Raw genomic sequence first — 21,408 nt, 5'->3', positions numbered from 1 at the left:
CCCGCTGAGGACTTTGGATGGGAGAGGCTGACTGTCCCAAAATCGCTGGAGCCACGTCGTGGAAGCAATGTGTACGTATCCCCTGCTGGTGCTCCTGGGGCACCATCCAGTCATGCACCAGCGGGTGGTTATGCTCCACCTCCTGGGCCGCCTCCTCAAGGAGGATCGGGCCGAGGTGCTGCGAGTGATTATTACAATGGGCCTTCGCCAGGTATGATTAGACTGTCAAGTATCGCCTCCCTTTAATTAATGGCGAAGTAGGTCAATCAGCACAGTCATACTCGCACACCCCAGATAACGCAGCCGCTTATGGCGATTCCCCTAACCCACCTCGCTACCAAGTCAAAGCCCTCGGGCGGGCTCGACGAAGAGAATTACAAGTCTAATTTCTCTGCTCACGCTCACGCTTATGGGTAGGTTCTTCCTAATGAATGCCCTATCGAGTTGAGCTAAATTGAATGTCATATATTGTAGTTCCGGCCATGATGACAAGCCGATGGCGAATGATGCTACAGGCGCAGCTGCCGCTGTCGAGGCGCGGAAGATCGCAGCTGCAAATAACCAGTCGGGCGACAGGCCGCAGAAAGGAGGTAGACCACAGGGTGGATTCCATCCCGACGCGGACGCTCCACATGCGAGACCATCTGCCGGCCTTTCTTCTGGTGCGCAGCATCCATCAGCTTCGCCATCTTCGTAGTCGATATGCTCAATCCTGCAGATTGCCCTGACGATGACCCAGGCAGGCAAGCTTTTCGACAAGAGGCAGTCAAGGAAAGTCGCAAGGTGAGTTTTTCCACCTGATATATCATCACTTGCGCTAATGACGTGCTACCCATAGCTATGCAATCAGCTTCGGCGACTGCGATGCGCTCGATGGGAGAGTACAAGTCGACGGGTAAAGTAAACATGGAGCCAGGGGAGATGCAGAAGCTTATGGGGCTGGCGATGTCGCTATTCTGAAGTGAAAAGGTAACATTGATGCGGCACAGAATTTGTAATTGATCTTGCGGTCATGTATTTACAATTCGAAGACATTTGGTACGGTCTCTACGCGGTTTTTAAGCATCTGAATATGCACGACGAGCTTCATGTTTTACATAGTCGTTGGTCTCTTGCTTGGTGGAATGCTCGTCCAATCACCATGGTTGCGAGCACAATTTAGTTGTTCTGGAGTGTATGTGCTGAGGACGGAAGCCTGAATAACTGGTCATCGCGCTGTTTTAAGACTGCCAGAAAATTGTGTATAAGGGCATGATTTGTTGTCACCCTGTGATGCGGCTGTGCCGCAATAGGGGCACGCGCTTATGTCAGCGTTCCACAAGAGTCTTAGAGCTTGCCCTTTCACTTCACCGTGTCAACCACTATAGCGCCCCTGTCTACGTTCCTCTTGAGGTTATGACGCCATCAGCAAATCATCGAGTGCCTTATTTGCTCCTTAAGTGCCTCAATTCACACAATAAGGCAAGCTTAAGGCCGTTTTCCCGCCTTAAAATAAGGAGAAAAGTAGATACATTTCCTTAAACTAAGGCGGTTCACTTAAAATCAGGCAAATAAGGCACTTTAAGGATACTATTATTTCGTAAGGACAGAACGATCTAAGTAGATTAAGGCAAAAAAGGACTTTAAGGTGTTCTATGAAAATGACGAAAAAAACATTAGAAAATGCATATGAAAGAAATTGATGATAGTGCGAGCAGGGATTGAAGCGATTGATGATTCGAGGCGGGGAGACAAGTGCACATAAACCAAGTTCTGTCAAACATAATGGCGTCAGAGCAAGAAAAATCGAGATAAAGAAACAAATACTCCAGATGCGGATATGCGAACGTGGATTCATGGGGACCTGACTTCCATCATCAAGAATATTGTCTTCGTCTGGACCCCTGCAGCGAGTGCATTTCATGTACACTTGAGATCGTTGGACGATTTCTTTCACGCGGTCGAAGGGCAGCTCCTGGATTCGCTCCATGTATGCAACCATATCAGTCTCCCAATTGCCCGAAGAAAAAGCAGTGCCCGCGTTACTCATTTTGTTGGTGGCATGATTGAGGGTCGATGTCATCTTGTGTTTCCCCTGGTCCGAAGTATCTTCCACAATGAGGTCGTCGTGAGCTAAAATAAGTGCACGCTCGGCCTGTAGATGATAAATTAGTAAGTTTGTAAAGGTGATGCAAAACTCACGGCTGCGGTGGTCAGTGCAAGGGCTGTTGCATATCCAGGTAACTCGAAGTCAAGCGAGTCAATTATCTGGCGTCCTTGGGTGGCGTTGAGTTGAACAGCAAAGATGCGCAAAATGAATTCTGATAAGAAAGCTCCAGGCGAGTCTTCACTATCTGGATCTTCATACACAAAGCGTGAATCTTCGAGTTGATATTCGGCGTATGCTTTCTGTGCCTCCTTAGTGTCGAATTCATCTGTCGAGGCAAAAAATGTCATGAGGATGCTGATAGCAGTGGAGCCGAAATTTCCTCTCCACTCAGAGATCCTTTGGGATACCTGCCAGCATTGTAATCAACTAGTAGTACTAGAATAGGAATTCACTCACAAGAGTGAAAGCGAGATTGCAGACATCATCATACTGAAAGTTTCCAGGAACGGGATACACCGCCATGGAGATATCCTCGAGAATGTCTGAAAATTTCTGCTCTGGGATAGTCCATGGATAGTCGCTATTTCCGACCCAGTGGATGACTGTTGGAATAAATACAGAATGAAAGGCCGAGTTCTGAGCACCGCTGGGTAAGTGTGAATTCTTTGGCTTTTCTCTCTTCTGATTGAGAATACATGGCGCACGTCCATTTTCGGTTTTGATGTACTTAGGTGTCTGGTCGTCCATTGCGGTCTCCATAATGCTAAATGACATCTGCAAAGGAATCTGTCGGTATTGTCAGGCTACCAGAGTAGATTCTGCCTACAGAGGTTGCGAGCCGACTGTTTGACACTTCACAGACCTATGAAATCCCAGAATCATGGTAAGTGATTCATCTATCTCACAGGACCCACTGGTACTTACCTCAATGTCACCCTGCTGATCCGTCATGTCGACATCCTCCTGAACATCTTCATCAGCATCTTGGTCTTCCTCCATTTCATGCTGCTCTTCGGGTTCGAGGTTGCCCAATAAGACCATGCCACACTTCTGGCCCACTTCCCTACTCCCGCTCCCTCTGAAAGTTTGGATGATTCAGATGCCCTACATTGTAGTGAGTGAAACAGATCAAAGTAATGAAGAGTCAGCTCCAATAGAAGTAACATTGCTGTTAAGACGAACTTACAGCGACTTCCGGAATTTCCCATCATCAATGGCGCTTCCAACACGTGTTTCACTTAAGGATGCTACACCGATGTTGGGCACTTTTTGACTGGCATTCACACCATCCTTGAAGGTGAGTTTCAAGCCTGGATATTTCTTCTTTTGGGTGTTGGTGCCTTGAGACGCTGGATTTGTCCCAACAGCTGTACAAATGGTAATGGTATAGGATTGGTAAGTCCTTGCAACATTATATATTGCGTAAGGCTTATGCGTCTCATTGGGGTTTGCAGTTGGCACTGTGACTGCCTTGGTCACTGGGCGTGGCTTAGGCTTTGGTCTGACAAGGGGTCCAGGGCCAGCACATTGAGCCATCTGCTCAACAGCCATGGCATCTTCCTTCGCAGCGACCTGCTTTTTGAGCATTATCCAAGGCGGTCGCCTTGGCTGACTTCTCTGCTAACACCTTTTTCTTCCAGGTGCAATTACTTCCTTCGGGCGCGCCACGCAATTCGCGTCAAGAACTACCTGTCCAGGATGTTTGTTAGCGTTCCCTGGGCGTGTTGTGGGCTGAGGCATATGTAGAGAATAGAGAGAGCAAGGACAAGCTGTTGAAGGAACGTTGGCAGTGAAGCATTGAATGAATATGGATGCTAGCAGAAAAGTGGCAATGTACCGGCGAGTTTTTATTCATTCAATTGAACGTGTCATAATTTCTGATTCACACACTTACTATTAGTCTAATCCGCATTTTACATCCATTTCCTGGTATCTGTTGCCAACTGCGACTACTCACCACTCAACATGGCCCCAGCTGTCACCAGGCTTCTTTGTCGGTTTCTGAACTGCAACAGGGTCTTCAAAAACAAGTCTGGCCTCACTCAGCACACAAATACGAGGCACGGCACCCGACAACTGCAGCAAGACCTCAATCGCACAGCTCCACTCGCAGGTCCTGGATTTATACCTCCGACAAGTTGTTCTCCCACTCCAGCAGGTGATAACCAGGTTATTGACGAGAATTTTCATCAAGATGCAGCGGGTGAGCAGGAGGATGGAGGCTTTGTACCTGAGGAAGGTACTTGGGTGGACATGGGGTGTTTATTCCACACATTCCATCCGCACCTCACAGGTGAGTGTTTTTAGGAGTCCGTCATACTATGTCACTCATTTCTTTTGACTTAGGACTCAAATGTGATGCTAATGGGTCATTTATCGACCAGGATGCACCCCCACCGCCTCATACGGATGCCTCCATGACCGACTGGATGCCTTATAACGATCGAGCTGAATTTGAGACGGCAGAGTTCTTATTTATGCGCAATCAAATGTCTGCAAAGCAGATTGATACACTTCTTGACTTGTGGGCCGCAACTCTCATTAAGCACAATGACGCTCCCCCTTTTGCAAACCATAGGGACATGTATGCTACCATCGATGCAACACCACTTAGCGATACCCCTTGGAAGAGCTTTACGATGTCCTACAATGGAGTCAGACCCGAACAAGATGTACCGCCATGGATGGATGGACACTATGATGTATGGTATAGAGATCCATTGCAAATGGTGCACAGCATGCTGGCAAACTCTGACTTTGATGGAGGAGTCGAGTTTTCACCATATCACGATTATACTGCTGAGGACAAACAATACTGGAAGAACTTCATGTCAGCTGACTGGGCGTGGAACCAGGCAGTAAGCTTTTTTAATATTCACATTTTTAGCACACTGACGATCATCTCAAGGATGCTATTGCTCAAAATGAGGAGAATCATGGTTTGACATTCGTGCCATTGATTATCGGCAGCGACAAGACTGTTGTTTCTGTCGCTACTGGCCAAACTGAATATCACCCACTTTATCTCTCAATTGGGAACATTCACAATAGTGTATGACGGGCACATCGCAATGGTGTTGTGCTTATTGGATTTCTTTCAATACTGAAATGTAGGTACTTGTTATTCTCATTGCATCATAATTTTCATTTGTTTAGCCACAAAGGAACATAACGACGATACCAAGTACAGAAATTTTCGATGGCAACTATTCCAGCATTCCCTTGCCAAGATTTTCAAGTCTGTAAAACCCTTTATGGAAACTTTTGACGTCACACACTTTCCGGATGGCCATTTTCGACGAACCATGTATGGCTTGGGCCCATACATTGCCAATTATCCAGAACAGTTAATTATCTCTGGCATTGTGCAGAATTGGTGTCCACGGTATGTCACAAATTTTTCTTTCTCTTTTTAATGACTCATTTTATCATAATAGGTGTTTGGCGAATAGAAGGGACCTTGACAGCAGTCAACCATGTCTGCATCGACACGAAGCACACACCGAGTTGCTCGTTGAAGCACTAACACACAAACAGGCTTGGGATGAGTATGGCATCATTGCCGATGTCGTCGTAAGTTGCTTGCTGAAGCTCGCCAAGTCCAATCTCACCTGTCCACTTTGCTAGCCATTTACAAATGATTTTCCTTGAGCGGACATCCATGAGCTCCTATTGCCGGATATTTTACATCAAATAATCAAGGGAGCTTTCAAGGATCATTTGGTTGATTGGGTGGGTGAATATTTGGAGGTCACACATGGTGCTTGTTGTGCGGCCAAGATCATGGATGACATTGACTGCAGGTATCCAAACAGTTCATGTTTTTCTAATAACTACTAACAACATACAGGATAGCAGCAGTCGCCCCATTCGCTGGGTTGCGACGCTTTCCTGACAGGCGTGGTTTCTGGCAATGGACAGGTGACGACTCAAAGGCATTGATGAAGGTATGCTAGAGTATTCCCTTCCGAACAATATGCGAGCTAACTCATATTTAGGTCTATCTAGCTGCAATCGAAGGCCATGTTCCTCAAGATGTGATGCGCACATTCAGTGCATTTCTAGAATTTTGCTACATTGTAAGGCGCGAGGCTCTCACTGAAGATGACCTCATACAACTCCAAGATGCCCTTGACCGCTTTCACAAATACCGGGAGATTTTTAAGGCAACTGGTGTGGTCTCGACATTCTCCCTTCTGCGTCAACACTCCCTGTGCCACTACATATTACTGATTTGACTTTTTGGGGCACCTAACGGCCTTCGCTCTTCGATTACTGAGTCCAAACACATCAAAGCGGTTAAAGAACCTTGGCGCCGATCTAGCAGGTCTAATGCGCTCGGACAAATGCTACTAACAAATCAACACCTTGATAAACTTGCAGCCGCTCATGCAGATTTTGAGGCACATGGTATGCTTCGTGGCTCTTGTCTATCCAATGCTTTGGGAGAACTCCGGAGATGTGCATAATCATTTGATCTGACAATTTAGCCCTTCTCATGTCCCAAAACAGGTCAGAATGTTCATGAAGACAACAACTCGGAATTGGATGACAACATGATGGCTGATATGGCGCAAGAAGATCATTCTAGGCGCCTGCATGTCTACGAACCTCGACACCAATCCGTTGAGGTGGATGCTGGTGAAATTGTTGATGGACCGACCGTGGAGTCCCATGTTGGGCTTGCAGCGACTCCCTGTATGTTAATCTGTTTACTACTTGACCCTTTCTGACAATACATAGGTTGTGTACAAAATGTTCATACACTCAGCCTTGAACTCGACCTTCCACGCCTCCCTCTTTTGATTCAAGAATTCATTCATGATCAGCACTATTCAGAAGACCCCAACCCTCCTGAGTTTGATCCGGCAACAGCACAAGTATTCCTGGGGAAAGTAGCCGTATTTAATTCTGCTGCAGCGTCATTCCATGCACCCAGTGATCTGAGTGGTACCGGAGGTATGCGTCGCGAGCACATCCGGGCAACACCATCGTGGCATGGCGGTGAATCTAGGCATGATTGTATCTTCGTCAATATGGGTGCTGACTTTGACTCTCCTATGGGTGGACTCGCAGTTGTGCGGGTCCTGTGCTTTTTCTCTTTTAACTATTGGACATCATACTATCCTTGTGCCATAGTTCATTGGTATTCTTATGTGCTTGAAGGACGTGATCCCGACACAGGCATGTACATTGTCACACCGACGACAACTGGTGATGGTGTTCCAGACATCTCAATTATTCACATTGATGCTATCTTTCGCGCTGCCCATCTAATTCCAGTCTATGGCCTGGACTTTATCCCCAAAATCAGTCCACACAACTTGTATGACATGTTCAACTCATATTATGTCAACAGATATGCAGATCACCATACGTCCTTCCCTCTGCTGAACACCTTCCATCTTCCTTTCCCTAACCGAATACCCTGCAGATCTGTGTCAACGACAGCCCCCCAGAGCTGCAGATGAAGCCAGATGAAGAATACAATGAACTTCTGAACAACCACCATCTTCTACGAGAATTCATATTTCCTGAGGTTTGTCAGACATGTTGACTTCAAACTTCACTAAAAGCAGATATCAATAAGAATACAACGAACTTCTGAACAACCCGCCGTCTTCTATGAGAATTCATATTTCCTGAGGTTTGTCAGTCATGTTGACTTCAAACTTCACTAAAAGCAGATATTGATAGGTAGCTCCAACTTCCAACACCCTGACTCTTACAGTCTGAGAGTCCCCACCAGACAATGGAAGCTCGCGGGGACAGTATGCAATAACAGTGCTATTGAAATATAGTGCCAGGCAAACGGCCCTAATCCTCATTATCTATCTGTCAACCTTTGTTGTCACTAGTGAACCCAGGTCAGTCCATTGGTGAACCAGCTACGCAGATGATGCTCAATACATTCCATTAGGCTGGTGTCTCCAGTAAGAATGTGACACTTAGTGACCCACATCTGAAGTAGATTATCAGCATTGCTACCAAAATCAAAACACCCTCCCTCACTGTCTACCTCGAGCCTGACATGGCTGCAGACCCAAGCTCCACCATCATCAAGGAGGATTCTGTCTTCGTAGAGTCATTCTCTGCCATTCCTGACGAGGAGATTGAGTCCAAGCTGTATCTTCAGTCGCTGTGGCTCCTTCGTCTTGAGCTTGATCATGCTAAAATGATTGATCACAAGCTCACCATGGCTTATGCCACCGGTTGCAGAAAGCTTCAAGACTGATCTCTTCATCATCTGGAGCGGACGTGGAATCTCAAGGTTTGCATTCATTCTACATATTATACACTAGTACAAGACTGACAGCACAAATTTAGAGTCACCAAGACAAGACTATTCCTCCCTTCCGCTCTCGAGCAATGCGTTGCATCTCAATTCCTGGGCCAGAAGCAGCTCTTCACCTTCCAGAAGCCCAGTGAGACCTCCTTCCCTGCCACTCTTGAGCGACATGTTCTGTCTTGATTCCTGGGCCCGAAACAGTTCTTCCCCCTCGTCCAGAAGCCCAGCGAGGCCTCCGTCCCTTCTGCTCTCGCCTCTGCTTCTTCTGCAGCCACCTCAGCCATGATCGCTGCCTCCGCCCGAACTATTATATCTTCCCATTGGTGCCTCCTCCCTCCCCTGCAATAGACATATTTCGAAGCCATGTAGTATACTAGTGTCCTGTTAATCAACGATTGATGTGACGAGCACCAATAAAACTTACCATAACATTTTTTATTGGAATATATGAATTTTAGTGATTGATCTCTGCGATGAGCAAGTTGTTTGTCACGCGCTGATTTTTTGACTATTCGGAACGATGTGCTAATGTAAATATATTACTAAGCAGGCACCTTGATCACTATCGCTGCCTTGACCGTCTGAGACTACTTATAGTGACCTTGGGCCTTAGAATAAATTGAATAAAGGATGTTACTAGTGACTTATTCCCCTTAACCGCCTGAATGGTATTTTTAAGTAACTTTAAGCAACCTAAGGCACAAAAAGGCACTTGATGATTGGCTGATGGCGAGGTAGTAGGTGAGATATTAAGCGAGGTAATATTTCCAGTCTCCTGTTCACTAATTTGTTCTGCTCTCGCAGACTCATCTATATACTATGTGCCGCTAATACTAAGTAGCCGAGTCTGTATGTACTAATGTATGCTTATTAATAGTGCTGCTGTGGTCCGGTCCAGAACCGTGGTTCAAACCTGACCAACGGTCTGGTTCTAGAAAGTCCGGTCCACTGCGACACCATTGAACCTGACCGAACCAAAGTATGGTTCTCGGTCTGTGTTGCCTGGGATGGTTCTCCATCAGTTCTGAATGGTTCTGAACGGTTCCGAACCTCATGTGAGTCGGTGATATTTCCATTCTACAATGTGTAAGGATTACCAATCGTTTGATGCCGGAAATAGCTGTTTCAATGCTTACCTTAACCACCATCAGTGCATTGCCAGCCTCAGTCAGCACGGACCTCAACTCTCCATCAGCGCCTCATGATTATCGACCCTCAGCTCTCCATTCTTGTCACTCTCACCTCACTCTCAGTTCACCGCTTCCGAATCTGTCAAAACCACTATGCAACTCTCGTCATTTCGTTAATACCATACCCGTTTATATTCGTACTCGCTCAGTCCTTTTGTACTCTCTTTCCTTTCTGTCTACTCTACCCTGTCAGGAGCGACACCACTCCCTTCAGCGCTCGTTGTCACATAATCGATTCAGCATAGCTATACCCAACCCTTAGTATTTCGAAGTATAAAAGTAGCCCATGTACACTCACTACCACAGGCAATCATACCAGTCTCCCAGTCTCAGTCTCGCACTCGTTATCTAAATCGCATCGCTATATCCATCGTTTATCGTCTCGCACTCGTCTCGATCATTATTGCATAACATTCGTTAACGCTAACTAGTTCTACAGCATTTCAGCATCGCACTAGCGGTCTCCACACCCCTTTGAACTTGCAGCGAGAGCCACTTAGGTTCTTTCATTGCAGTATCCGACACTTGCTCAGATTGTGCACGATTATCTTGCCATTCCGGGGAGGGCAGTTCCATCTGAGCAAGCATTCTCTAGCGGGGGCATCACATCTACCATCCGTCGTAATTCACTGGCGCCATCCACCTTTTCTGCGCTACAACTCCTGAAGGCAGCATACAAGTATGGTCATGTTTCAGCGGAGTCAGCTGCATTGGCTAAACTGTCAGAGCTCCTTCCAGATGTATAGAATTTCACTGTACATCTTATTTTCGCAAATATGATCTATGTTTTGGTCTGGTTCACGTTCGAACCTTGAGAGAACCGGACGCGACCATTCTGAACTGTTCTTGTTGGTCCGGTTCTGTGTTCAACAATATGCCCTGGACCGGACGCAGGTTCGGTTTGTGGTTCTTGCTCACCCCTCACTGAACCAGACTGAACTGGACCATGGCAGCACTACTTATTAATGAGTCCGTGTACCGTTGTGTTAGTGGGGACAGAGTCAGTGCGAGGTCTGGGTCTGCAGGGACGGTGGTGGCAGGGGTCTTAGAGGTTTTGGAGCCTTCTGGAGGCCTTAGGTAGCATGCCACACACATGTAGAGAGCTCATCCATCACCATCATAGCAGTTCTGTCTGTCTGTCTGTCTGTCTGTCTGTCTTGGGTCACCCCGTTCCACTGTATTACTAATGTTTGGCTCTTGTTTGCTTACTAACTACAGTGACTGCACTCGGACTTGTACATGTCTGGCACGTCACAACACTCCCCCTCGAGCACCGTTACTCTAAACTCAATCCAGCTCTCAATTTCTGCAAGGTTGGTCCAGGTAGCACCTTTGTGAAGATGGCCGTGGGACAATACTGGAGTTGTAGGATGCCGTTTTGGATGAGTTCGTGGATATAGTGGTATCAGAGGTCTATATGTTTGGTGCTTGCATGAAACTTGTTATTGGATGCTAACATGATAGCTCCCTGGTTATCACAGTAGGTGGGGATAGGTCCTTCTAGCGGTTTATACAACTCGCTGATAAGCGATTTGAGATATAGTATCTCTCGCGCTACTGAGGTGAGTGCTATGTATTCTGCTTCTGCCGTTGATAGGGCGATTAATGTTTGTTTCCTAGTGCTCCATGCTACAGGTGAACCGTGCAGCATGACCACATACCCAGACACTGAGTGTCTGTGGGGTTGGCTTGCCCAATCCGCGTCCACAAATGCTTCGAGGTTCTTGTCCATCTTGCCCAAGGTGAGTTTCATTTCTTTTGTTCCTTTTAGATAATGAATGGCGCGTTTAGCTGCCTCCCAGTGTACATTCCCTACCGCGTGCTCGTTGCTGCATACATTAGGGAGCCAACTGCTCTCTGGTATGGTACATTTTCGGATATTTTAGATTGGGTGCCTGTCGGATGATCTTCTCCTAGGCTTGTACCTGTTTCCACTGGCGTCTGGACTGGTTTGGCTTCTTTGAGATGGAACCGTTCTGTAACCGTCTTGATGTATGCTTCTTGGGACAGTGTTATTGTTTTCTCCTTTTTGTTTCTCTCTACCTTGAGTCCTAGCAACCAGGTGAGCTCTCCTGAGTCTGTTATTTTGAATCGTTTTCTCAGTTCTTCCTTGAAGCTGATTATATGTTTCAGGTATTTTGACGTTACGGCCATATCATCGACTGATACAGTTATGACTGTATGTTTGTCCTCTGCGCGTCGAAAGTAAACGGCCCTGTCTACCTTCGAGCGGTTAAATCCCGCATCCATGAAGAACCTTTCCAGTTCTTCGGACCATTCAAATCCGGCTTGCTTTAGCCCATAGAGGCTGCGCAATAACTTCAAGATCTTTCCTTCCTCTCCTGGCTTGAGATACCCAGGTGGGGGTCTCATGTATATATCATCTCTAAGCGTGGCATTGAGGTAAGCGCTTTTGATGTTAACTTGATGGATTTCTCAGTCTTGATGCACTGCCATTGTTAGGACGACTCTTATTGCCGACATATTTGAGGTGGGTGCAAATGTTTCGGTATAGTCAAGTCCGTGCTCTTGGTGCTGACCATTTGCTACTAGGTGTGCTCTTAACTTGATATTTTCTCCATCCAGTCCTCATTTGGTTGCCAGTACGAAATGGCATGGGATGATGTTTGCTCCTCATGGTGGGTCCACTTTCTCCCAGGTGCCTAGTTTCTCCAATTGACCTATCTCATAGTCTATTGCGTTTTGCCATTCTTCGGCATCTGGACCATTTAACGCTTCCTTTAGCCTTGGTTCTCGTTCTGCTGTGGCTATGGCATAATGTGTGTAAGAATTTGATTGACTGTCTTTTGGTTCGTCCTCCATTGCTGATGCCACTACCTTTCCGTCATTCAAAGCTTTGTAGTAGCCGTCCAGGTGGCGTATTCTTGTTGCCTTTGGTGTTTCCGGTGGTGGCAAGGCTCGTGTACTCTGAGGTGGCATTTTGGGGATTTGGGGTGGTGTTTGCGGAGTCGGTACTGGGGGTGGTAGGACGTGCTGGATGTTACTCTGGGTATTGCTCTTTGGAGCTGTTTCCCTGGACTCCCCCTCATCCACTACATCGTCCTGAGTGTTTATGGTGATAGGGAAGAAGCTAACATTTCTTTCAATAGATACCCTTCGTTTTCCCGGCCAAAATACCCAGTATCCCTTGCTCTCCTCATCTACACCAACACATAACACTTCTGCTTTTGCTTTCAACTTTCCGTGGTTCGGTGAGTGTACATACATTTGTTGTCCGAATTCATGCACTGCAGCTAAACTTGGTTTAGTCTTGTGCATTAATTCATATGACGTGTGTCCTAGGATTGCTCTTGAAGGTATGCGGTTCTTGAGCCAGGTAGCATAATTGATGGCTTCGGCCCATAAGAACTTCGGAAGATCTTTGGCGATGAGCATGGCTCGTGTGTGTTCGACCAATGTTCGATTTAGTCGTTTGGCTATGCTGTTCTGCTGCAGAGAATCATGTACTGTGAGTTGTCTCGTTATTCCTTGATCCTTCAAGTATTCATCAAACTCTTTGCTCAGATATTCGCCTCCTCGATCTGAACGAACTTTATTCAAGTGTGCTCCGTGTTGACGGCTGACATAAGCTTTGTACTGTTTGAATGCAGTAAGTGCATCACTCTTGTTATTCAAGAGGATGTTTCCACACCTTGTACCGGTAATGCCATGTCTCTCTCATCTAAAGGACATTATATTGACAAGGCATGGGGCAAGGACCGATACCGAGAGCTCATGAGAGTCGCCCGACAGTGGAGGCAGTTGAAGACGATGAAATGGCATGGCTTCGGCCATTGTTCCGACAGCCCGAATGCAGGAGATCTCGCATTATTTTGCCCGGCATGTCCTCAGCCTGGGATTAATGTGTCCTTCTCAGGGGATGAATCACTTGATGAGTGAGTCTTCCTCAATACCGAAGTCGCCTCAGCGATAATAACAACTCCAAGGTGGAAATACACCCGGTCATTTGTTATGGATGGAAATTTCAAAGCTGAACACCTGCATCCCATGAAGCCATTTGATGAAGTTTGGCTGTCAGATGGGTTGGGATTCATGGTGGGAAAGGACAGGTATAACACGCATCTTGCAGAGGCTGCCGACACTTTAGAAAAATCAAGCTGCAACAATCACCGGGCAGTAAATCAAGCAAATGCGGCTCGGCACAAGCTGGAATCCACGGGTATCAGGGGAGTAGCCTGTGCGAGACACGGTTGCTTTGTTCCTCACTCGATGGTAGATTTTCAGAAAGGCGAAAGGCAAGCCGACCCAGCCATTCGATATTCACAAGTTAACCATGCATCATTCGCAGACAAATGAACATGGACTATGCCCTTTGTGAGGCTGCCCGGCACAACATGGAAGGCATCACCAGGGCGGTCACCTTCTATGATATCAACTGTCAATACAACAAGCACTTTCGGGTTCGGGTGGATCGAAGCCGATTTCTCGAAATGGTTCCGGAATTGACCATCATTCCCGGAATCGGGTTGTGGCACATCCACGGACATCAGGACAGCTGCTATGTCCGATATGCGTCGAATTTTATCGAAGGCATCGGTCGGATTGATGGAGAGATCATGGAGACCCTATGGTCACGTCTCAACCTGATTTCCCCTGCTGCTCGGGGAATGTCATCCCCGCATCGAAAGGAATGTCTCGATTATCAGATGAATGATTCCAATTTCTGCAAGATGATCCGCATGAAAAGGACCCTTTGCCGAAAATACAAGCAGGCGAAGAATGGCATTGCCGAAAGTGAAAAGGCTTTCGACATACTCAATGAAGCAGCACCCGGCGATTCAAAGACAGAGTGGCTAGCCAGCGAGAGGATCGCTCAGTCCAGCAGAATAAATAATCCTGCGGCTATGGATGTATATGAGATTAATATCAAGAAGGGTTAGTTGACTTTGTCTCCATCAAAGTCTGATTTAATTTTGCATTCAGCACCGAGCAAAAAGGAGATCGAGCTTAGGCTACTAGAGGAGGGTAATGCCTGAAATGCAGCACCTGCTCGCAGGTCTGTGGCGACATGGATATCAATGGGGTTGGCGATTGAAGAGGCTCAAATCGCATTGCTCATCGAGGTCCGAAGGATTGGTAGAAGAACTACCGAGACACAGAAGTTAGACATCGCCCGGCAACGCGATCGTCTCCAAGGCCAGATAGATGGATTCACTCGGTCTGCTATTACGCATCTCGGAGAGGGATTTGATGCAGATGAAGATCCTGAAGACTTGTACTTGGACATTCTTGATGATCTCGATGATGACTTGGCAGACTTCACCGAGACATCTGACACATGGGCAAACTCCCCTGAGCTCACTGTAATCCCATTGCCATCAAACCTCGGGGTAGATCGATGCAGACGCTGTATGGCAGACGATCTCATTCTGCTGGAGATGTCTCTTCGTGAAGGGCAGGCCAATGACTCCCTTCACAACCTCCGAATTCACTTGTGCAACAAGGCAATTCTGTTTTGAACAACAGTTAGGCAAGCCAAATTCCAGGCCCTGAAAACTCGAGCTTGGTCCCAGGTGACGTCGGTGCAGCAGGCAGTGTCCCTCCATGCCAGTATATATACGAAGACGAGGAAGCAAATGATGCAACTGGAGCCAGGGCAAGACCAGGTTCAGAAATACAAACCCCTGCTTCGAGAGCAACTCAAAATCAGCACTGCCGTCGGCGATCCAAATGCCCGAGGTCAGCGAAACGAGTCCCTCGCTTGGTTCTGGTCAGTCGAAGTCGACCTTGGGGGTCCCGATCACTCGTGGAATGAGGAATGTGAGTTCGGGCATGCTTGATGTGTCCCGCACTCAGCTGACGGAGTCATCCGAAGTTTACCGAGTTCATTGGCTCCGGGCAAAGGCACTACGGGATCGATGGAAGGAAGAAATGATGTTGGTCCAATTGGAGATGGATTGGACATGTAACTTTTTTTTGTGGAAAGCAACCCAATGGGGTGACAGGATGCGCGAATCATTGGTGAAACACCTTCCGGGTCATGCATGCTACTTGGGAAGGCAATCCCAAATGTATTCATTGCTGGCACAGGATGCCCAGGCAGCATTTCAAGACCTGAAGACCGGGTTTATAGATGCTCGAGATGAATGAAATTTTTTTGCCAACGATGACCCAAACATTTTAGTCCCGGGAATTGGCCGGGTCGACCCATGTTGGAGTTTGAAAATTTTTATCAATCAACCAGTGGCTCATATCTTGACCTCCGAACCAACTGCCATTGTCATTGTCATTTCCAGCTTCATAATCCTGCATTAACCATGTCTGTATTGCATACTCCCCCAACATCCCCTTCTAATTCTCAGACTTCCGGCAATGGGTTCCGACCCCTCACACTCACTCAGGCAGATATTGCAGCTACAATGTCAATGGCTGCATCTCGCATCCGAGCATCCATCTCTCAATATCAGATGGAGGCTGCCCACACCCAGGAGCCATCTGCTACTCGGATCACGCACTTTAAAGCCGGGCTGCAATGGGAGATAGCTGTAAGAGGCTGATGACTGTGGTGGTCAATGCTGACATTTCCAACAGACTTTTGTGACTCCCATCCTGCAGTACTCAGCTGCAAGGAACATCATTTCGGTTGTTCCGAGCCCGGTTGCTCATATTCTTCAGTTGATTCCCAAGCTCACCTGGAACATGGTTCCGGACCACATCTTTTCATCCCACCTATGCCAGTTTCAAGACGTTGCAGATCTGGGGGATCCTTCCCGCATTGTATCCACCTATGGTACTCCATGGTGGACCGGATCAACTGCCATCCCGAACGAATTATGGCCATGGGATCAGGTATTCGCTAATTGTGTCTGTCACTACCAGCATTGGCTAGTAAGACTTTTACAGAATTTCCTTGAGTGATGACTAATCCTTTCTAGTCTGGCGTTGAGGACGAACGTCTTGTTGTTCCCGAGCAGGTGGATGAAAGCTCAGGTTGCAACACTGAAGGCACTGAGGTGGATGAGGGAACGCCTCCTGACAGTGATTGAGGATCAACAAGCTGGCATCCGTGAAAAGATGGCAGAGATTCAGATGTACACCGCCGTCCTAACCAAATTGAACCCAAGGGGACCAGAGTAGTTCTAGTCCTTCAGTTCAGAATGTTGAAGTCTAAATTCTGTACATGATGAAATAAGTACTGAAAATTACATACTGACTTTCGAATATCTGACCTATTGCTACAGTGGCTCAAAAAACCGTCCGTATGTTTTGGCATTTTTCACTATCTATAATATTGTGTGAGAACAAACAAATGCCTCAAAAACATGCTTATACCACATTGTAGTATGGCTTCAGGGCTTTCATTTGAGCCCTACACCGTGGGAAGCGGTGGAGATATGGTGGAGATACAAGGCTCACAAAATGGTGACTCATGCGGACAGTTTTTTGACTCAAGTATTTTACAGTAATAACCAGGTATTCTAGTATTTTGTATGACCTCCCTTGGCTTTAATTACTGCCTCTATCCTTCTAGGCATACTCTCAATTAATTTCTGGCAATCCTCAGCTGTGATCTTCCCCCATTCCACTGCTACTCTCTCCCAAAGCTCCCATACTCCTTTAGGGGGGTTTTCATAGGCTTGAAGCTTTTTCTTGAGTGTTCCCCAGAGATGTTCAATGACATTGACATCAGGAGACTGTGCTGGCCAGTCAAGAACATTGATGTTATGTTCTTCAAACCATTCCCTAGCTCTTCTGGATGTGTGCTTGGGATCATTATCCTGTTGGAAAATGATATCTTCTTCATCAATCCCTGATTCTGCCAAGCTAGGCAGCAAGTGGTCATTTAAAATGTCCACATACTGCTCAGCATTCATCTTCCCCTCAACCTCAGCAAGCATTCCCACACCATTCCATCCCATACAGCCCCATACCATTAAAGAACCTCCTCCAAACTTGACAGTCCCATTAACCTCTCTGTCTGTTAGGCCATCTCCCTTCTTTTTCCATACATACACCTTCCCATCTGACCCAATCCTATTGATTTTGGTCTCATCTGACCATATAACATGCTTCCAGTCCTCTACAGTCCAGTGTTGATGAGCTAAGGCAAAGGCTAGTCTTCTCTGCCTATGTTTGATGGAGAGAAGAGGCTTTTTCTTCTTTGTTACTGCCTTGAGATGAGCTGCCTTGAGAACATTCCTCACAGTTTGTGAAGAGACAGGGGTAGTGATGGTGGAATTGATATAATGGGTGGCTTGGACAGCATTATCAGCCTTTCCTGTAGTGATATGTTGGATAATAGCCCTTTTGTCAGTAGAGGTAAGCTTGGATGGACATCCTCCACAAGAGTTTTCCTTGTCTGGGTGGCTTTCTTTGATGAACTTGGCCACAGTGGACTTGCATATTCCAGTTCTAGAGGAAATTTGGCGAGCAGAGAGGCCAGCATAAGACAGAGAGAGGATATTATCTCTTTGAGCAGAGGAGATGGCTTTCATGGTGATTATGACTATGATACATGAGATATTCTGGTTTATATAGTTAGATATAGTCATAAAATAACATAATGACACCACTTTATAATTTATATAATAGTGGCATGATTTTTATGGTGTCATAAATAATGATTTATATAGTTTTAATATACACTCAAAAAACTGTCCACATGAGTCATCATTTTATAAGCCTTATATCTCCACCATATCTCCGCCGATTCCCACGGTGTAGGGCTCAAATAAAAGCCCTGAAGCCATACTACAATGTGGTATAAGTATGTCCTTGAGGAATTTGTTCATTCTCACACAATATCATAGATAGTGAAAAATGTCAAAACATGCGGACAGTTTTTTGAGCCACTGTATATGCTGAGTCCTGCATACCAAATATCGAGCATCGAGATCCAGATATCTTGAGTTCCAAATATTGAGTCCCAAACATAGAGTCCCGGATATCCAGTCCCGAAGCCCAAGATTCGAGACGAGACTTGAAACTCGAACATTGCTATGAGTTGCGAGTTTTGAGTCCCCACCGAGTCCTGACAATCAAGTCCCACAGCCTGACTATCGAGTCCCAACCATCGAGTCCCAACCATCGAGTCCCGACAATCGAGTCTTGAAACCCGAGTCCTGACAATTGACTCCCGAAGCCCGAGATTTGAGTGCCGACCATCGAGTATCGAGTCCCCAATATCGAGACCCAAAACCCAAGCAGCCCGAAGCCCGAGATTCGACATGAAACAAATCAAAACTCCAAACACCACGACACTTTCTTGAATCACCGAGTACCGAAACCCGAGTACCGGGTACCGAGTCTTGAAACCTGAATCCGCACTATCGAGTCCCAACTACCGAGTCTTGAAACCCGAGTCCCGACAATCGACTCCCGAAGCCCGAGATGTGAGTGCCGACCATCGAGTATCGAGTCCCTATTATCGAGACCCAAAACACGAAGCCCGAAGCCCGAGATTCGACACTCGAAACAAATCGAAACAAAACTCAAAACATGACACTCATCAATTTTGGGAGTTGTTTTCTTGAATCACTGAGTACCGGGTACCGTGTACCGAAAACCGAAACCCGGTACTCGGTAGTCGGTGAAATCGAATATCGAGTCCCGACTATCAAGTACTGGGTACCACATCACCATCATCGGGATCATCATCGTCCAGAGGTCCTACGGCAGGAGTGCGTGTTGGGGTTTCCGGGTGTCAACGATTAAGGAGTTCGGATATGGTTTGAGCGGTTCCATGGGTGCTAACACGGCGCTGAGAGAAACTGGTGAAGGTGTTGACTATAGGTGTCAGATCACGACGGAGGGAGGTTAGTCCGACCGCGTGCAGAGTTGTTTGTGTCTTGGTAGGAGGCATGATAGATGTTAAGTAACTCAGAAAGGTATGAGTTCGAATATACTGTTAAGACCGTACTCAAGTAGTATCGGATCCGAAGGGCTTCGGCCTCAGCTCGTGCGCTGTGCCCCTTTCCCGAGTCTTGCCCCTTATTTCAGAGAGCTAAAGTATCACGTCTAGTGAGACGGATAAGTATCGTAACGGATAAGTCTTGTATTGCAACGGATAAGTATTGCAATGGATCCGTTAAGACTTCCGGATATCGAATGTATAGAGTAACGGCTAATCCGGATCGGATCTGGACTAGAAACTAACGGGTGAGGACTGTCCGAAGACAGAGGCGGATATGTAGACTATAGGAATCTATCCTAAGTCTCGGAGTAGACAAGAGTAGCGTACTCAAGTCCGGACGGATAACGGAGGGACTTAGAGTCCAGACGGAACGAGTGCAATCTAAGATGATATTCGAACTGATCTACTACAGCGCATATACAAAGGTTTATATACTACGGATAGCTAACAGAATGATCAATAAGCAAAGGTGCGAGGCTATGTACGAAAGTATAAGCAAAGTCTAAGTGGAGCGTATTGGTAAGTTGGATGGATCACGAATCATGAACCGGGAATGAAGTACAAGTAAAAGCGGATTCGTAAGTGTAGCGGATCAGTAAGCATAGCGGATCAGTAAGCAAAGCGGAAGTAAAGGATAACCGGTATACCGGTGTACAGGAATACCGAAAGGAGATGAACGATAGTTAGAGTTATATGAACAGGAAATGAAATAAGAATCAAAGCGGATCTGTGGACCGGACGATGGATATGTTCATCGGATCTGGATCGGATCTGTAACCGGATATATGGTATATGACAACCCCGGATCGTACCTTAACTCCAGCTGCAGGCTTGGCATACTCATCCGAGCATTAGAATAATTCCCCATGCTAGTGAGAATATCGAAGCATTCGGAAATCGATGAGGGGTCTCGATGATTTGGGGTTTCCCGATTGCATATGATGGTGAGGCTGTTAAACACCGTTGCCCAGTACTGGAGAGTCTCTGACATCTTCGGCAGTTCCTTGCTTCGTGCCTTTTCTCCGAGGCTCGCAAAGGCTTGCAACCCTGCCCAGTACTGCTCAGGATGCATCACCCTGAGTGCTGCTGTGGCAATGGCTGCTGGCCTCGCAATGGCTTTGAGGATGTTCTTGGAGGATGGTCCCTTCAATGATGCAGATACCTCCGGATCGGACTGATTCTATGGGATTGGTGAGTTTAACTACCGAGATCGCCATCTCATCAGATCCTACCTTGTGCCCCTGCTGAAACCATGCCGGAGATAAATTAACGCATCCGGGAGTTAGGACATCATTTTCCGAGCTTGGTGTGAACCACTGTTGATTAGTCCGCCAAATCCCATCGAGCTTTATGCTTTGTTCGAGCATGGGAGCTAGCAAATCCGAGGCCGCCCAAATTTCATTCTGTACGTACCATTTGATGTTCAATATCCATCCAGTCACAATATATATAACACACCTGGGTGGCATCGGTCAAGGCATCTGGGAGGTACCATGCGATGATGCCACCGGATGCATCAAGAATTGTCGCGGGTATGTCGATCAACTTTGTGCCCTCATGGCCAGGAGGACACCTCTCGAGCAACTTTTCCTCTCTCTCTTCATTACGCCCCGTGTCCTTTGGGGAGATCAATTTGCTATATCTTGCAATATCAATCGGCATCTGAACTGTGACGAAGCAATTTGACTGATAAAACGAATTTTCCGAATCTGCAGGAAGACTCACTGGGATTTTTATATGCCTTTATGAGCCGATCAACCAATTGATCACAAGCCATCACCAGATCAGTGTCTAGGGTTGGAGAAGGTATAACTGGGTCTCCTCCTGTCTTCTCTGCATTGAATTTCTGTTCCGTATAATCACATGCCACATGAGTGACAGTCAGGGCCCAAGTGCGCAAGAGGGTTATTTCATCATCGGAAGTGGAAGAAACATCCATGATTGAATTGATCTTGTGAGATCAGAA

The 21,408-nt window shown here is 46.7% G+C and overlaps 4 protein-coding genes across 4 annotated transcripts; 3 read left to right on the top strand and 1 right to left on the bottom strand.

Annotated features, from left to right (window-relative positions):
* The first annotated feature begins 31 nt into the window (after positions 1–31).
* On the top strand, positions 32–1,098 carry DFJ58DRAFT_869396 (uncharacterized protein). Its single transcript, XM_041394267.1, has 5 exons — positions 32–211; positions 262–413; positions 475–693; positions 740–783; positions 839–1,098. The coding sequence occupies exons 1-5, from the start codon at positions 68–70 to the stop codon at positions 958–960; spliced, it is 681 nt and encodes a 226-aa protein (XP_041236125.1). The 5' UTR covers positions 32–67; the 3' UTR covers positions 961–1,098.
* A 2,030-nt stretch (positions 1,099–3,128) lies between these two features.
* Positions 3,129–8,324, top strand: DFJ58DRAFT_719386 (uncharacterized protein; the record flags this gene model as incomplete). The annotated part of the gene is made up of 14 exons (XM_041384618.1): positions 3,129–3,203; positions 3,490–3,535; positions 4,248–4,382; positions 4,436–4,947; positions 4,998–5,139; positions 5,246–5,474; positions 5,527–5,662; positions 5,756–5,892; positions 5,940–6,036; positions 6,088–6,267; positions 6,370–6,550; positions 6,602–6,787; positions 6,833–7,466; positions 8,069–8,324. The coding sequence occupies 14 exons, from the start codon at positions 3,129–3,131 to the stop codon at positions 8,322–8,324; spliced, it is 2,946 nt and encodes a 981-aa protein (XP_041236124.1).
* A 5,025-nt stretch (positions 8,325–13,349) lies between these two features.
* Positions 13,350–16,706, top strand: DFJ58DRAFT_918032 (uncharacterized protein; the record flags this gene model as incomplete). The annotated part of the gene is made up of 9 exons (XM_041395568.1): positions 13,350–13,464; positions 13,497–13,638; positions 13,878–14,464; positions 14,573–14,977; positions 15,056–15,349; positions 15,405–15,654; positions 15,714–16,074; positions 16,121–16,417; positions 16,465–16,706. The coding sequence occupies 9 exons, from the start codon at positions 13,350–13,352 to the stop codon at positions 16,573–16,575; spliced, it is 2,562 nt and encodes an 853-aa protein (XP_041236123.1). The 3' UTR covers positions 16,576–16,706.
* A 3,535-nt stretch (positions 16,707–20,241) lies between these two features.
* On the bottom strand, positions 20,242–21,083 carry DFJ58DRAFT_617406 (uncharacterized protein; the record flags this gene model as incomplete). The annotated part of the gene is made up of 3 exons (XM_041380988.1): positions 20,242–20,622; positions 20,675–20,845; positions 20,901–21,083. Coding segments are annotated over 3 exons (735 nt in total), but the record flags the coding sequence as incomplete, so codon positions are not given.
* Between the last annotated feature and the right edge of the window lie 325 nt (positions 21,084–21,408).

Source organism: Suillus subalutaceus (genome assembly GCF_016647625.1).
Source record: "Suillus subalutaceus strain FC151 chromosome Unknown DFJ58scaffold_240, whole genome shotgun sequence".
Taxonomy (NCBI): Eukaryota; Fungi; Basidiomycota; class Agaricomycetes; order Boletales; family Suillaceae; genus Suillus; species Suillus subalutaceus.
Note: the sequence above shows the minus strand (reverse complement) of the source record. Positions and strands in the feature narration are given on the sequence as shown.

What these genes read in the sequence shown, in the direction of transcription:
- DFJ58DRAFT_869396 (XM_041394267.1), top strand. Translation starts at nt 68, where the DNA reads ATGTGTACGTATCCCCTGCTGGTGCTCCTGGGGCACCATCCAGTCATG. An exon ending in CCATCAGCTTCGCCATCTTC is followed by an intron (nt 694 to 739) that starts GTAGTCGATATG and finishes ACGATGACCCAG; the next exon opens with GCAGGCAAGCTTTTCGACAA. An exon ending in CAGTCAAGGAAAGTCGCAAG is followed by an intron (nt 784 to 838) that starts GTGAGTTTTTCC and finishes TGCTACCCATAG; the next exon opens with CTATGCAATCAGCTTCGGCG.